This window comes from Mugil cephalus, chromosome 3 (assembly GCF_022458985.1).
Source record: "Mugil cephalus isolate CIBA_MC_2020 chromosome 3, CIBA_Mcephalus_1.1, whole genome shotgun sequence".
Classification (NCBI taxonomy): domain Eukaryota; kingdom Metazoa; phylum Chordata; class Actinopteri; order Mugiliformes; family Mugilidae; genus Mugil; species Mugil cephalus.
The window spans coordinates 22,770,079-22,787,370 of NC_061772.1; the positions used below are offsets into that span (position 1 = coordinate 22,770,079).

The 17,292-nt window shown below is 42.5% G+C and overlaps 1 protein-coding gene across 1 annotated transcript; it reads left to right on the top strand.

Moving 5' to 3' along the window:
- The first annotated feature begins 1,216 nt into the window (after positions 1-1,216).
- Positions 1,217-16,376, top strand: secisbp2l (SECIS binding protein 2-like). The gene is made up of 18 exons (XM_047580330.1): positions 1,217-1,593; positions 5,367-5,611; positions 6,463-6,790; positions 6,907-7,045; positions 7,608-7,834; positions 8,804-8,828; positions 8,990-9,102; positions 9,325-9,435; positions 9,525-9,635; positions 10,116-10,283; positions 10,385-10,526; positions 10,644-10,819; positions 10,928-11,060; positions 11,153-11,315; positions 12,778-12,998; positions 13,198-13,352; positions 13,527-13,746; positions 14,514-16,376. Exons 1-18 carry the CDS (start codon positions 1,573-1,575, stop codon positions 15,143-15,145), a joined length of 3,330 nt encoding a protein of 1,109 aa, XP_047436286.1. The 5' UTR covers positions 1,217-1,572; the 3' UTR covers positions 15,146-16,376.
- Positions 16,377-17,292: the final 916 nt, after the last annotated feature.

The window sequence follows — 17,292 nt, forward strand, 5'->3', positions numbered from 1 at the left end:
ATATTCAAAAAATACTAAAAGCAAAGGAAACACACAAGGGTTACAGTATATCCACATTTTAGTTCAAGGTACACTAATGAAAACTAATACAAGTAAGTGTCGTAATGAAAGAACTCTTCCTTTCATTACAACAGTTGCGGGTAACTGTTGTAATGAAAGTGGTAATTCAACTCTGATCACTTTGGGGAATGTAGTTTATGATTCTGTCAAACTGCATTGATCAAAACACCGAAGTGTTTTTGTTATTTAGCCTTAGCCCACTGACTAAAAAGAAATTGTGGGCTAGCATGTCAAAATAATAGAAACATGTCTCAGTACAACACAATACAATTCAATACTGCCATAAACCCCCTGCCTCGGAAATGTAAACACAACTGAATCAACAACTTTGTGACTTATTTTAAACAAATGAAAGCTAAGACTTTTCAAACTATAATGCAGGGGTAAATCTAGGGTCAGAGCTTTAGGGGTGATTAAATGTCAAACTACTGTGTCACAAAGCTGCCATTTGGCTTAAAAAAGAAGAAAAAAGAAATTGCATTTAAATGAGGAGATGATGTTGGAGCAGTAAGTGAAAAAACAAAAATATGAAGGTCAATAACGAGAGGCAACACTGACAACATCACTCTAACCTTTGTCTCCTTTTTTCAGGGTCGCACACCATTATTGTGTTTAAACCACATACTTTCTACTATTGCTTTGATTTTTGTCATGTGATCAAACCTTTTAAAATCAACCCGTTTTTCAACTTTTAATCTTATGTCATAGGAAAAGTGTTCAAGGGACAAACAGCTATTAATGGAAAACAGTTTTCAGCAGTTTCTGATTCTTACAAAAACAAGTCAGGCAAGTTTCAGGAGGGTTTTTTACCCACACAGTTTCCTATTTTAACCTCAGCTTCCCACATCCCACTTAGAACCGAAGAAGCTACTCGAAAAAAGCGGCGAAACGTCTTCAAGAAACTCAACAAAACAACTCAACAAGTCCAGTTGCCTTTTTAAAAACGCCTTTTGGATGCAGGGGACAATTTATGGGGGGTTGCGACTAAAACACCCCCAAAAAAATTGTCCAGACACTCCCAAGCTACAATACTTTCGCTTACACTTGTGTACCTAATGAACTGGCGGGTGACTGTATGTGTTTTACTTGATTGTAATCTCCCTGGAGTTATTTGTGTGCGCTCATGACGCAAACTGCAAACTTTTCTGGGCCTCGGCGGCTTCCGTTCCAGGTGACTCCCATTTCCACAGTGACAGTCCGCTCCTCGCCTCCAGCTCGGTGCTCCAGCTACGCAACCACACATCTACATAGCTACACAACCGCACATCTACACAGCCACACACAGCTACTAGCCTGTAGTCTGTGGAGCTCGGCCAGCTGACGCAGCAGCAGCAGCAGCAGCAGCAGCAACACTTCCACAGTTCGGCAACTAGCTCCGGTTAGTTGCTGAACCGGGTGTGAGTCCGTCTGAACCTTTACTGATTATCTTTTACAATGAAGAAATTAAAAAGACCCGCATCCTGACGTCCACATTGTGGTCAATGACTGTGCGTCGCGCCGTCGGTGACTGACATGGACGCTAGTGACAACAAGGTACAGTTTATTTTAGCGTTTTTTATTCTGCTGTTGTTGTTTTTTTTTTTTTAGGATTTTTTTAGCCCGTGGATGTGGGTCATGACGATAGTTTTACAATGGCGAGGCCCAAAATCGGACGCTTTACAGCGTAATTCATAATCCGGCTATTCCGTTATTATAGTTGCAGATAGTAGTGTGTGTTATTGGTGGGATAAATTAACTGTTTCGGTCATTATCCATAGCAAAAGCGAGATATTTGCTCGTGTCACAGATAAGAGCAAGAGAGACACTTATCCTATTTGGCTAGCAAGCTAGCGATAAACCAGCTAACGGTAACCAGCGCTTTTGTACATATAAACCGTGGCTTTTAATGCAGCTATTTTCCTTTTATTTCATTTGGTTGTGTTTTTTTGGTGACATTTACAAAATGTCTTGGGTCGTGTTTTAATGTCAGTCCTCTTTGTGAGCTCGGTCCAAATGAAAGACAAGGCTTGGTTAAACGTTAGCCCCGGCTACCTAGCGGAGGCTAACTTGAACATGTCAGCTGTCATTTTAACCAGAGGTAAATAGGTAAAACCTGCAGCAGTGCATTTGATTTCGGGATTTTTTTTTTTTTTTTAAGCTACATTTATGAGAAGCAGACTTCACTGAAAAGCTCTCAATCGGAGAGGAATGTGTGTGCATGATGTGTGTTGTTATCGTCACTCAGGAGGGGAGGCGGAGAGGTTTCGTAGATCGTCACTAGAGGAATGTCTGGTTCTTCTGCATGTATGTCATTCCAGTGAGGCTGTCAGCTATGCAGAAAGTTTTGTTTGGTTGGGTTTGGTTTCCTGATGCCCTTTTTTTTTTTCCCTCCCTGCAGTGCTCTCTTGAACCGGTTACCTAAAACAACTGTGCTATTTTTTTCTGGTAGACAGCCCCAGTTAAATCAATTGTCAGATTTTTCCTGGCTGCATGGGAAAATGTGTAATCTGTTTCTGTCTTTTTTTTTTTTAATGCGTAACCTAAAAACACTCATGCACTGCTTTCAGATTCTATTCGATAGTGTGTGTGTGTGTGTGTGTGTGTGAACGCAACTGGTGTGAGATTGAATGCGTACACAAACGGAGGCTTGTGAGATCAGTGGATCCCGGTCGGATCACAGTTCTGTCATCACCAGCGGATGCACATCTGTGCCTGACCTCACTGCCCTTTTTCTTGTCACAATTGCAGCTATTCTCACTCACCATCTCACTTACACACACAGATATATATATATATATACGAAGGCACCCAGGGCGGAAGCCAGAGATGTGACCCTCTTTGACCTGCCTTGCATTTTAAATAGTTTGAGTTCAAGATTCACCACGAGTGCACTGACACCTCCATGCCACGGCTTGAAGGATAATTAGCTTATCTTGTAGTACTGTCCCTACTTTATCCCCTCGAACTTAATCCTATAACAACACCCTGTCGGCTGTAGTGTAGTATAACACAAGTTCGGACCAACTAATGTAGGTCCAAATCCTTGTGGTGGTATAAGATAAAACTAAGGAAAAAGTGGGGTAGCCACCCAACAGTAGCAGTGGGAGACAATAGCTGTTTGTGTGACATCCACAGCTTCACTGATACTCTATTCAGACATCCCGCCAGAGTTTCAGAGGAGGGAGGGCGCGTCTTTGTACCCTGAACCCCGTCACCTCTGCTCGTCATTTGCAAAATAGCAAATCAGTTTTGAACCCACGAGCCCTCAACTCCTGCAGTTTCAGCAATGTTATATGTTATTTTAATTTTGTTTCTGGTTATTTAAAGTATTTCAGGGTTTTGGAACAAAATTCGATACATTTTGCAGCAATTGATAATTCTAGTTAATTCGCTATGCAAATATTGTTGGCATTGCTGAACCCACAAAAATGCAAATATCACCTCAGAAATATTTATATTCATGTTGCTAATATAAAAAGGAATGATTGATTGTTCAATTTGTTTGACTAGCACCTAAAGGGTGTCAAATAAAAATAAATACAATTGAATGGAAATCAACAACAAACATAGCATTGTATTATGACTTTAAATAGGGACTTTCGAGGTGAAAGTGTGTAGAGCAATGTGGAAAGTGTTTCTAATATACAGAGAGTAGAGTGCATCAAGTGAAACCTTCTCATTTCACTCTCTGTCTTTGCAGAACAATTGATTTAATCTTCTGAACTTTGAACTAGAAGACAGAAGTAATTCCAAATTCAAAGCTTTTGTTCCAGTGCGCCTATTTGTGGCCACTTGTCCCGTTGCCTACATTACAACAACTCAACTAATGGCTTGTTGTGTTTGCACCATAAATCTGGAGACTTATAAAACCAGATTGACCTAGAAGAATACCTTGAGTTAGTGCATGTTTGACTTGAATAGGTCATTGTCTCGCCTTTGTCTGCTAGAAAATGCCAAAGTGTATTAACTTAATTGCTTGCGCTGGTTGATTTATTTTGCTTTTCATTGTACATGTTTATGTCTAATTTGTGTCTGTCCTGACATGGCCTTTTGTCTGCAAGGCTTATGTTGACTTCTACTTCATGCCAAAGTCACATTCAGGAGTTATTTGTCATCTAGTTACCTTTCTTTCCTCAAGGTATAACCATTTTGATATAAACATTGGGATGATGTAGGGCTATAACCCTGCTGCTGATTTCAGAAAGCGCTTGCTTCATCCTGTAGTGACGTAGCTTCCTCAAATTCCCATTTGGAAGAAAAAAAAAACTCAAATATTTATGAAACAGTTGAAAGATAATGTGGCATATCGTGTAACAAACTTCCATTGTGATGTTTTTCATTTTTTTTGTGGGAGAGTTTAGAAGTTGTCCCAAACTAAAAGTCCTTAAGTTGACAAATGAGCCTGCTATACATATCTCATAATAAGGTCTAGTAATTGTTCCTTGGTGGCTGCAGCTGCTTTTGGGAAAATAAACAACACAGCATTTAAGGCTGCAAACATCAGCTTTGAACATGTATCTGCACAATTAACTTAAGAGATATTAATGTAGTGAAATGAAACGGCTATTATAAAGAACTACACAAACACTTTCTAAACTAAACTGCAGATTGCATTTTTTGCTTATGTTGTGTCCTTTCTTTACAGACTCTGGCAACTGTATGTTTTGTCACTTTTGAACTCCAAAAAAAGTTTTCTGTCCCTGTGTGAAGGCCTGATCCTTTATTATTATTATTATTATTATTATTATTATTGATTGTTGTGAGGCTTTAAACCAACCACAACTGTATGAGGAAATGCACCGCTCAGCTGTGATTACCACAGAGAAAACAAGAGTGGTTTCTCCACTAAACAAACAAACAAAAGAAAATCGCCCTGGACATGGATCAACACACAAAGTTAAACTTTCAACGGTCTCCTGTGATATCTTTTGTGTTTAGTGTTTTCTGGAAATATAGCTTATCAGCCTTTCCGAACTTCATAACCAAGCAGTAAATTCAAATTACGAAAGAAGGAAGATGGGTTTTCATGACTATGTTGATATGGTTTGTTGCGTACAACGATCTCCTTTTGATACTCTGGGGTAGGGTAGGCAATAATAATAAAATATGATATTATATAATCAGTTGGACCATTTAGATACAGATATAGAGAAGGCAAACAGTGAGCTTGATGAACACAAGCCAAGAATGTGCCAACTGGCTGCAGTTTCACAAACTGATCTGCCCTTAGACCTACTTCTCCCTCAGATGCGTCATATTTGCGTCAAGTAATTGGCCGCCGTTGTTCGCAGCGTGGCGGTAATTGCTGCTCATTTGTTTCTGTGCAGGATGTGAAGCTGTCACCTGAAGTGGAACCGTTCATCCCACAGAAGAAAGGTCTTGAAGGATCCCTAGTCAGCATGAGTTTATCGGGCGAGCCGGGTGGAGGAGGAGGAGGAGGAGGAGGAGGTGGTGGTGGAGGAGGAGGAGGGGGTGGAGGGATAGGAGGAGGCAGTGGAGGGGTGGAAACCACTCCCATACCCAGCTACCTCATCACCTGCTACCCTTTCGTCCAAGAGAACCAACCCAACAGGTACGATGTCACGACTGGGGGACACCTGGAAACCGAAGCTCAAAAGCCGCTCGCTTCAACCCTGTTTTACCATGAGCTCACGAAACCAGTATGCTTCCTGATAATTATCAAGTGTTGTCAAACGTTTGACATATTGCCTTTTAGAAGTCTGGTGAGTTTCGACCAGCCAAAGAACAATGTTCTCTCTCCTGGACTCTCTACTATTTCTATTTTTACTGTTGCGCTGTTATTGTAATCAGGAGAGAGAACACCGTGTCCCTTATGTTGTATTTCACAAAAAAAGATTATGACCAGATTGTAAACAGTGTGTTTAGTCGGAGCCCCTAGATTGCTCTGCACTGTAACTCTACTTATTTATGAATGGAAACCTCCCCAGTTTTACATAGTTTACACGGAAGAACAGTCTGTGTTTCCAGCGACTCTTTCTTTGTCCAGAGTGATCTGCTGTATCCTGCACACATCCGCTCCTTTGTTTCCTTCCCCGCTATTTGAATGCAAGGAAATGCCCACTATAGTGGGGTGACTGTGAAAATGTCATCTGGATCCTTATCAGCATTTGTGCATACTGTGTACATACTCCCTAACAAACGAACCATCATCACCGCAGCATTACACGTTTTGACTCCTGCCCTGAGTTGCTCCTTTGCTAAATAAAAACCCGTCTTATTTTCGTAGGGCACTTGAGCCCTTCTGGCACTGCAGCATATTAAGAGACAATATAAACAGAAATGGTTTACAGAAGTCCAAAAACTGCAGAAGTTGCTTGGAGTATGTCTTGATTTATCTTAACTTTGTCTCTTTTCAGTTGAATATTAGAAATAATCTAACACGTGGCTTTTCCTGCTTTACAGGCAACATCCTATGTATAATGGAGGGGAGCTGCGCTGGCAGCAGCCTAACCCCACCCCCGGTGGTCCGTACTTGGCCTACCCCATCCTGTCTTCCCCCCAGCCTCCTGTCTCAAACGACTACGCTTACTACCAGATTATGCCTGCTCCATGCCCACCCATGATGGGCTTCTACCAGCCTTTCCCTGGAACCTACCCAGGTCCTGTGCAAGCCGGAGTGGTCAATCCTGTCTCGGCAGATGTCACTGAAAGGCCTCTGCCTCTGGGGCCTGCATATGGAATGGCCAGTCAGAGGGGGAGAGGCATGGTTCGATCCAATATTCTCCCAAAGGTGAATAAAATTGCTGCAATTCTGCCACACTGATGAAATGCGTTATTTGTGTTCTTTCTCAGTCTTTTTTTTTAATGAGACCATGCCCTGCCTATTTTTTTTTCTTTCTCCTACAGCAACATTTGGGTGTGTGTCAGCCTCCAAGGGGTCGCCGGCCTCCGACCAGAAGTGTAGCTGTGCAGAAGGAGGTGTGCACCTTAGGGCCTGATGGTAGGACCAAAACTGTCATGTTGGTGGATGCGGCGCAGCAGACGGGTAAGAACATGGCTACAACAAATAAAGTCTAACCGTGAAGACTGTTATACATCATAAAAAGTATCTCGTCATAAAGCTTGTTTGGCTTTGTAGTGGGGTTGAATCAGGTTGAATTTCTCCAGCATCAATGACTTTCTTCGGTCCCGCGGCTGAAAGAAAGCTGAAACTTGACGCATTCCAGACTTTATTAAAGTTGGCTGATTTTGTAGACGACGCTCTTTTCCCGTCACCGAGAAAGCAGGGCATAATTCTGGTAAAAGGAGCATCTGGTCGTACAGGTTGATGATGCTTGTGCTTAACTTCTGAAAGATCTGGAATGCAGAGTTTCCTGCTGGATAAGTGTGACATGTTCACAGGTCATGGTCTCACCAATGAGGGCTTCTGAAAGCACATCATGTCCACGATGCACAAAATCTCCATGGCTCGTCTGAACTGTTTTCGCTGTGATTAAAAACATCATGTTTGTTCAACAAATGTTCTTCGATTCATATGATTTAATTTGTATTTATTGCGCTTTTTTTCATGATGATGACACAATGATACCCCTTTGCGTCTTTGTCAGATTTCCCAGGTGAGGTGTCGGGGCGGTGTGCTGCTGAGCGGGTCAGTCCCCTGCTGTGGAAAAACCGAACAAAGCGGAGACGGGCTTCCCATCCTGCAGAAAACTACAACGAACAGGGCGCCAGTGAGGCGGACATAGACAGCGACAGCGGCTACTGTAGCCCCAAGCACAACCAGGCGACTGGGGTAACACAACGAGCAGCAGCAGAGAATATAGCAGCACCTATGGTATGTAGACTTTTTTTTTTATTTTATCATCAGCTCCTGATACAGCAGACATACAGTTTATTTTAGGATTTAAATCTGTAAGGTGTTGGTACTCCCTAGATAGATTTTAAAGAGAAAAATAAATCAGAGCATCTACAGCTTCAGGAATGTGATGCATGTCTGAATGACACAAAATATGGTGTGAAATTTCACTACCAGAGGGAATATAATAGTGGACTTTAGGTGTGGAGAAAATAATATTGATATGGCAATATATTGCGATACCTTTTCTTCCAATACAATATCAGTTTTGAATGTCTCAATATTGATTTTAAAAGAAACAAAGTCATGTTTCCAATCTTAGACAACTTCTGCACCTCCACCAACACTTTTTCTCAACAAGTGCAGTAAATGGAAACGGATCATTTGGATTAATATTGTTTTTTGACTCAGTTTGTCCAATGAATTATCACTGTCGTCTGATGTACATGTATACAACTTGTATTTTAAAAAGCATTTAAAATTTCTCAGTGATAAATGTAGAATATTGCAATATATCGCAATATCATAACGTATCGTATCGTGACTCAAGTATCGTGATACGTATCGTATCGTGATGTCTTTCCCAATACCCACCCCTAATGGACTTGGTGGTAGTGGATAAGGGCTGAAACTAAAAGCTGCATAAGTTAAAGTGTTTTTGAATAAATGTACCACAAATATTAACATGTTGTGTTTGCTAATTGTCCCATTGTAGTTTAGTTTTCGACCCTATCACTTGATTTAACAGTGTTCGTGCCAGTGTCTTTGTAGCAGGACGTTTCAAGCTGTCCTTGACTCCGTTCACATCATATTCCGGCTCTCTCATTTTTATTATCAGTCTGTCTTATCAGAGATAAAAACAAGACAAGCCAAGAAAATAATGTTTACTACACATGATGTATCTCGGTGTAGAGGGGAAGTAACCTTTTTATCTTTTCTGTCTTTTAGGGAGTGGAGGCTGGTGTAATGACGGGTAAGTTTAGATAACGCCCACCTCTTTTTGAATGAAGTGTTAAAATCATCTTACTCATCTCCACCCAGTGTTTCCGTAGCCTTATTTATCATGCACCTTAAGATAATAGCTTTCTACTAAGTGAGAAATGCTATAAATAAAGTAATTTTATTCTGTCGCAGGTACCTGGGTAAATGTAGCGTCTCAGGCTACCCCAAAGACCTGGGGGGACAGAAACGGCCAGTTTCACAGAGCAGACCAGAGGAAGAATCCTGAGCAGAGAAACTTCTCACAGGTAAAGTTGTCTCGCTTACGCACACGTTGACTCAAAGGCTGCTGTTTGTTCCCCTGAGCAACTTTGGTGATAATTCCTTAAATGTCAGAAATTATGGACTCAAACAAAAACTTATCTGACTTTCCTTGACATTTTAATGACTGTTTTCTATTTGAATACGCAAGTTAATCGAATAGTCTGTCTCACCTGTGTGTTCACTGTATGTCTGTATGTATCATTCAGGATTTCCACAGTGGCTACTCAGGGCGTATCCCACCCAACCAGACAGAGCAACGACCACAGCCAGCCGTCGGCACTGCCACCGATCTCACTCCAGAGCCCCTCTACTTCGAGGTGAGGGAAGCTCTCCTGACATTTTCATTATATCGCGTTCTCAGTGCATCACGTTTATCGTCACACTCGTCATTTATTAATTTTGCTAGGATGAAGACGAGTTCCCAGATCTCGCTACTGGAGGTGTCGTCCAACGCAGCAACAAACCAGAATCCACTGCAGTGCAGACGCACACGCAACCGAAACTGCCCAAAAACCTGGTAAGGGAGACACACGTCTTTGAAGGCTGTTCTTATACATCATAGTTGGATGTTTTTATCTCTGTCAAATGACTTGATAAACCGCAAAAAAAAGGAATTTTAAGAAAGCAAAAAATCCTTGTATCAAAGAAATACATCTTATATTTTGTTCAGAGACAAGAACTTGGTGCTTATTATATCACAAACTTTATGTTTATTTTAAGAGTTTTTGTCAAGCAAAAAAAGCTTAACATGTTGGCATATAAGAATATTTTGCGTCTTTCTAGTAATGCTGTTTTTGCAGCATGTCTAGATACGTAGTCTGCTGTCTAAAACAAGATAATATATATAAAATGCACTCTGAAATTCAAAACAATGTAGATTTGATTCTGGATTTATTGATCCAAGTGTTGGTGTGCTCTTTTACGTGATCTTTACATCCCGGCTAAATGTTTTTTTTCTTGTGTTTTGTGTGTGTGTTTGTCTCTACTCGTGCCACAGCTGGATAACCTACCAGAAAACTCCCCTATCAACATCGTGCAGACACCCATCCCCATTACAACTTCCGTTCCCAAGAGAGCCAAGAGCCAGAGGAAGAAGGCTCTGGCTGCTGCCTTAGCCACTGCACAGGAGTACTCTGAAATCAGCATGGAACAGAAGAAACTACAGGTATCAACCCCAGATGCTGATTTATTTAGGTTTAAAACATTCTGCTCCTCGTCACCAGCCCTTCTATAGTAAATATTCTCTTTCTTTCCTTCGCCCGGCAGGAAGCTTTCACCAAAGCAGCAGGGAAGAAGAGTAAAACCTCTGTTGAGCTGGACCTGGGAGACATGCTGGCGGCTTTGGAGAAACAGCAGCAGGCTATGAAGGCCAGGCAACTCAACAACACCAAGCCGCTGTCTTTCACAGGTATTCATTAGCTCAGACCTCAACAAGCTGCTTAAAAATGAATACAAACTGATTTTGAGAGTTATTTGTGAGTTATTCTACTCACAGTCACTTTTTTTTTTTTTTCTGTCTCTCCAGTTGGAACAACTACTCCATTCCACAGCACGGGCTCGACAAGCGTGCCGTCCATGCTGAAGGGTAACCAGCAGCCGTACTCGGCTCCACATAATGCCCTGGATTCCACTGCACCTCGTATGAAGAGAGGGAAGGAGCGAGAAATCCCTAAAGTCAAACGGCCAACAGCCCTCAAAAAGGTCTTGAAATCAAAACTAATGGTGTAACAGTATTGTTTAGCTTAGGTATAATCTGTACAAATGAGGCACATGATCTTCTGAACACATTTGTCTTTGTTTTTATCCTAGATTATCTTGAAGGAGCGTGAAGGAAAGAAAGGAAAGCCAAGCGTAGAACAGGAGTCTTCAGGCCATGAGGAGCACGGGGACGAGTGTCTGAATTTCACCGACGATCTTGCGCGAGAGCCCGCCTCACAGGAAGGTAACGTAACGAACACGCTGAGCTCGTACCCACATTTCTGAATAACTTCTAATTTTATTTATTTTTTAATTAATCTGCTGCCTGTTTCACAGAGAACGGTCTGAGCGTGCCCAGTGATGCGTCCCTTTCCCCGGCCAGCCAGAACTCCCCGTACAGCATCACCCCGGTGTCCCAGGGTTCTCCTGCCAGCTCCGGCATCGGGAGTCCCATGGCCTCTAACGCCATCACCAAGATCCACAGCCGACGTTTCAGAGAGTGAGTGCACGCTGTTGACCCACATGGAGGACGAACCCAACACAGTACTGACCAGGGCAGATATTTAGAAGGATTCCCTGGTGGTGGAATGTCTGGAAAAAATGCACAGTGTGGTAAAAGAGAAAAATTTAGTAAAGCAAATATTTATCCCACACAAAAATCACAGAGCCTTGGCTGTGGGAAGCGTACTTCCAAAGCTAAGGGGTGTTTTTCAAGGCGGGACTGTACAATAAAGAATTGTAGAGTATGGCACAGATGTCTAGCGCATTGTCCCATCTCAGCAGAAATGTATGCCACTTGTCACAAACGGATCTTTGTCCCTCTGTGCCCTCTGCTGTAGGCCTATTGTGTCAGCCTACCATTCTCGAACACATTTTTGCATTTAAAGCCTCCAGAAGGCCTCTGTGGCCAAGCTCCTCCTCCTCAGCTGTGGTCGCCAGGACACTTGCTCCTCAGACCACACTGCGTCGACTTTCCGATTGATTCTTAGCACCCCGAAGCTTTCTGATGGCACGGCGCTTTCAGAGGCTGGAGGGGTTTAACGCAGTTCAGGAGAGGGTCAGACAACAGTACAGTGAACTGAAGACTGAAGACAAAGAAGTTAAATTACACTAGTAGCCATATAAATTAAGAGTCATTTTAAGGATAATATCATCTAAAGCTTCAATAAGTTCTTTGCCTCACATTCAGCTCTGACAGTTATTTTTCAAGCAATAGTTTGGTCTATAAAATATCATAAACTAGAGAAAACATAGTCCTACATCCTGAATGTAGGATGAAGGACCAATATTCATGTGTGTTTTTCTTGTACTTTTTAAAGTGGCACTTAAGGGGGACTACAATTTTGTTGTACTTGTTGCAAATGATAATACTAATAATAATAATTATGCATTTTATTAATAGGAGCTTTTTGAAACCTCAAGTTCACTTTACAATTAATTAAAAATCAAGATGAAATACAACAAAAAATAAACATGGAAACAATAATATATAGAGATCATTAGATAAAAAATAAAAATTAACCTTATGTTTAGTTTAGTTTTATTTATTTCAAACATTCAAAAGAAAATAAATGCATCAAATGCATATACAGTTGAAAAAGAAACAAAAGACAGAAAAATAAAAATACTTCCAATGAGTAACTTAAATTACTGGTAATGTTCAAAACAGAGTGGGGGGAAGCGACACACTTAACATCATCATATTATCATTTAATATAATTATAATAGGCATTATATTGTATTCTATTCTTCATAATTTTTAAAATCACAAGGTGATACCATCAGGAAGCATTTTATTTTTTGATCAAAGTTGCAGAAAAGCTGCAGCGTTGTGCCTGAAAACCTTTTTTTCCCCACATTTAATAAACGATTTGTTTAAGATCTAAAGCCTCGAATGTTCAACATAGTGATTTGTCATGTAAATAAACATATCTCCCCCCTCCTCCCACCTCTGTCTGCAGGTACTGTAACCAAGTGCTGAGCAAGGAGATCGACGAGAGCGTGACTCTGCTCCTGCAGGAGCTGGTTCGCTTCCAGGAGCGAGTCTACCAGAAAGATCCGACCAAGGCCAAATCCAAACGTCGCCTGGTGATGGGTCTCAGAGAGGTCACCAAGCACATGAAGCTGCATAAGATTAAGTGTGTCATCATCTCCCCCAACTGTGAGAAGATCCAGGCCAAAGGTAAACGTTGCAATAACGTCTGCAACATCAGCACATGTCAGGTCACAGTGTCTGAAGTCTTTTTTTTATTTCTATTTTAAACCAGTAAAACAGTGTGTCAGATTACAATGAGGCAAAATAAAAGTCTCATTGATTTTTGTTCATTTATATTGTTTCAGATATGATGCATTTCAGTTACCAGTTGTGTTTTTTATTGTAGGTGGTTTGGATGAAGCTTTATACAATGTAATTGCCATGGCTCGGGAGCAGGAAATCCCTTTTGTGTTTGCCTTGGGTAGAAAAGCTCTCGGACGCTGCGTTAACAAGCTTGTGCCTGTGAGCGTTGTGGGGATTTTCAACTATTCAGGAGCTGAGGTAAAGCACGTCCCTCTAAAAATCCTTTTTGATTTTAATTAAAGTATTTTAAAACTTCAGTGACTGTCGATATAGAGCGACAAAGACCAATAATTCCCTCGAACAGAATCATCTCTAAGGATTAGTTTTTTCCTGCCTGTCATCGGCTAAATGAAATCTCTCCACCTCCTTCAGGGACTCTTCAACCGTTTAGTATCCCTAACAGAAGAGGCTCGGAAGGCCTACAAAGACATGGTGTCGGCTCTGGAGCAGGAACAGGCTGAAGAGGCTCTGAAGAACGACAAGAAGGTCCCGCACCACATGGGCCACTCTCGCAACCACTCTGCTGCCTCTGCTATCTCCTTCTGTTCCATCTTCTCTGAGCCCATCTCAGAGGTCAATGAAAAGGAGTATGGTAAGCTCAGTCCTTCCATTCTCTCCATTATGCATCTAATAGTTATTATTTTTTAGTAGTGTATCCTCAGTCTAAAAAAAGAACCGGTTATTTTTGTAGTAGCTGACTGACGTGGAAGCCTCTTGGGAAAAAAAAGACCAAAATCTTTGGATGATTAGACCTTTTTTAAATATATTTTTCTTAATTTTCCCCCCAAAATTTTAATTTGTTTAAATGCACATTAACATCAATCCAACATATATTAGCGAAGGGATAAATCGAGGTTTCAGACTTTCAGTCAGCATTTCATTCTCATTCAGCGATACAGGAGCTGCCTCAACAGTGCACAGTTTCACACAGAGCACCACACTAGTCGAGACCTGTCGATCTGAGCCTCCTGCACACAGTCGGTCCCGCCGACAGGCTGACTCTGTCAGCTTCCCCGCCATTGGCCGAGAGCCTGTTCGGTCCCCAAGTGAAATCCAGACAAGCTGCAGAAGAGGAGCTAACAGTGCAGCTCGCTCCCATCCGCCAACTGAGGCCAAAAATGTTTTGGTGGTTCACTGTCCCTACTACCTTTATTAGCTTAATGCAACCTGATAATGATAATGTATATTTATAAATGGTTCTAGGCGGAGTTTAATATAGGACACATGTCGTAAGTAGGTAGGGGGTCCCTACTCAATCTCTCCATCAGTTTGGGGAAAAACATTGAAGACCAACTTACTTTCCATCGTCGTCCTGCTCCTTTAAGAACATGTAGTATAACAGTTGCACTTTGTCTTCAGAGACCAACTGGAGGAGTATGATGGAGACTTCAGATGCCCTGGAGCCCGTAGAGGCCGAACCGAGTCGCCCCGCGCCTCCCGCAGCCGCCCAGAGAGAAAACGAGACCCCGCCAGCCTCCACCGCCAGCGCCGCGACCCCCAGCTCCTCCGCCCCCCAGTCCAGGGCGGGGCCGCCCCCGACGCTGGGCGCCGGCGACAGAGACGAGGTCCGGGTCGACGACCGCCTGGAGCTGGCCTCCCAGCAGAGCACGGAGACGGGTTCGCTGGACGGGAGCTGCAGGGGCCCGCTGAACTCCTCCATCACCTCCACCACCTCCACCCTGGTCCCGGGGATGCTGGAGGAAGAGGAGGAGGAGGAGGAAGAGGAGGAGGACTACACCCCCGAGCCCATTTCTGTGGAGGTGCCCACCCTGAGCAGCCGCATCGAATCCTGGGTGTCGAAGACGTTGGAAAACCTGCACCTGGGAAAGAACCAAGAAAGCACGGAGGAGGAGGAGGAGGAGGACGAGGAGGAGGACGAGGAGGAGGAGAGAGGGCAGAGTGAGGACGAGGAGGACCTTGACACAGTGGACGTCACGGAGACGAGGACGGAGGGCAAAGAACAAGCGGAGGCTAAGAAAGCCACCGGTTGAAATCCCTCTGTTCTGACCTGCATTTATTCCCTCTTCTCTTCCCTCTGTTGCTTTCACCCCCCCTCTCCCTCCCCCCTCACAGCAGCCAGCAGCCTTCCCCCTCAGTCATTCACCCCTGACACCAGACATAATCTCAGGTATCCAACCAACCGACCACCTTCTACACACACACGACTATTAACAGCTCGTTACGGAGAAACTGACCAACTGTCAGACGACAGCTAACATTCACCACGTCATTTAAAAAAAAAAAAAAGGACGCCCTCACTTCTTCGGCCCATAACCTGCAACACTTGAATTCAGAGGGAAGCTTTTGATTTTTTTGTTCCTCCTCCGAAGCCGAACTCTTTATTTCAGAGTCCGTGGGAGCAAGTGACGAGCGCTAAAAGATGTTGTTCTTCGCATAGGAGAAGGTTGGAACCTTTCAGCTCCCATCTTACTTTAATCAGAGCGCAGAAGGTTTACAGCTCTGCAAGTATTTGTGCGCTTGTGTGTGTGCGTGTGTGCGCGTGCGTGCGTGCGTGCGTGCGTGCGTGTGTGTGTTTTACAGACACGGTGTCTGCGTTGATTTTTGCTGTGTTCATCATTGGCTTTATCTTTGTAAATAATGTGTGTTGACTTCCTACACCTCGCGTCTCCACGGGGGAAGGAGAGAGGTGCACTTTTTAAATAACTGCTTGGTTGGTATTGAGCTTTCATCACAGGATGCTACAGTGTCAGGAGGGTTCTGTCTTTGTACCAAAACCACTCCCAACCCGTCCCCGCCCCGGTCTTCAGAGAGTGTTTTATAAAAATACTAAGTGTCTCATTCTGTATTCAGACGACTCGAAAACGACTTAACTTCTAAGAAGCGAAACACGCTTTGTGAATATAACCTTGTCTGCGTGGTTCTACTACAACATGTAATGGTTTGTCATAATGGATCTTGCCCAGTGTGAAACTAGTTGGGGTTGTTTTCATCTTGAATGGACTGTCCGTGCTTCATAAAAAAACAAAAAAAACAACAACAAAAACAAAAAAAACAAACAAAGTGCTCCTTTTTTATTTGTCCCTAGTGTTTGTTCTCTGGGCTCCAATCCTCCAAGCACCATTTGAACACGCTGCTCTATCACCGAGATCCATCTAGAAGGAAATGTACCTAATGTTTTGGTAAATAAACTGTTTTAACACAGAACTTAACAGTACTTCCTAGATAGCAACGCGCTGAGGCCTGGGTGTGTAGTTTACAACATTGTCCACTGGTACTCATAAAGTTCAGAAAAAAAAATGCCCCAAAAAATCAAGATACTTCAATTTGGAGAATGAAGAATCATTTTATTGATTTTCTCTAGTCGGTATCAGTTCGCGGCTGAGACGCCTCCCACAAAGTCATGCATATACCTGTTGTAAATACAAGTGTACAAAAGAGATTTTGAATTGTATTTGGGGGAGGGAGGGAGGGGAAGTTGGGAGGTGGGGAGGGAGGGTACAATCATCTTGTCCTTAAAAAAAATTAAAAAAAAAAAAAAAAAAAGAAGCCATTTGATACTTTTAACATTTTAACAGTTGGAATCCAATTTGATAACGGTATTTGATAGTTAATCATGGCGAGACGTCGGCCCGCCCGCCGTCGATGGCGATGCAGTGTTTGAACGTGCAGTGCGTCGGGCTGGATGCAATGTGAAGCCCCCGAGACTGGGAGATGACAAGTGTGCTGAACATCACACCTGGGGATCGTGAGAGTATTTCTAGTGTGATTTAAGGTACGCTGTGTGTAGGCTTTTTTTTTTTTTTGTCTGTTGTTGTTTGTTTCTACGACGACTTCCATCAAAGTGTTTGAAGTATTGACAACAAGTGTGTTTTTTTTTTTTTTTTTGCACTATGTAAATACAGTACTGGTAAAGGTCTTGTAACTAATGTGAACAATGAAAAAAACAATTTAAAACAGACGACAACGACAACAACAAAAAAAATGAACGGTTCAATGAAGTACTTTTTTCAGCGTGTTCTTTGTCTTTATATGGATATTTAAGAGCGTCTCCTTCAGACTGTACATCACTAGCAACGTTGTTAGAGGCTGTTTCCTCATAATCCTGTCATCACTCTTAACGTATATGGACTGATGATTAACATTAAAAAGCTGTTTAAGTAAATCTTCTGACTGACGC

Coding starts and splice junctions, on each gene's coding strand:
- secisbp2l (XM_047580330.1), top strand. CDS start 1,573: ATGGACGCTAGTGACAACAAG. Junction 9,436..9,524: donor CAGAGCCCCTCTACTTCGAG/GTGAGGGAAGCT, acceptor TAATTTTGCTAG/GATGAAGACGAGTTCCCAGA. Junction 10,527..10,643: donor CAAGCCGCTGTCTTTCACAG/GTATTCATTAGC, acceptor CTGTCTCTCCAG/TTGGAACAACTACTCCATTC.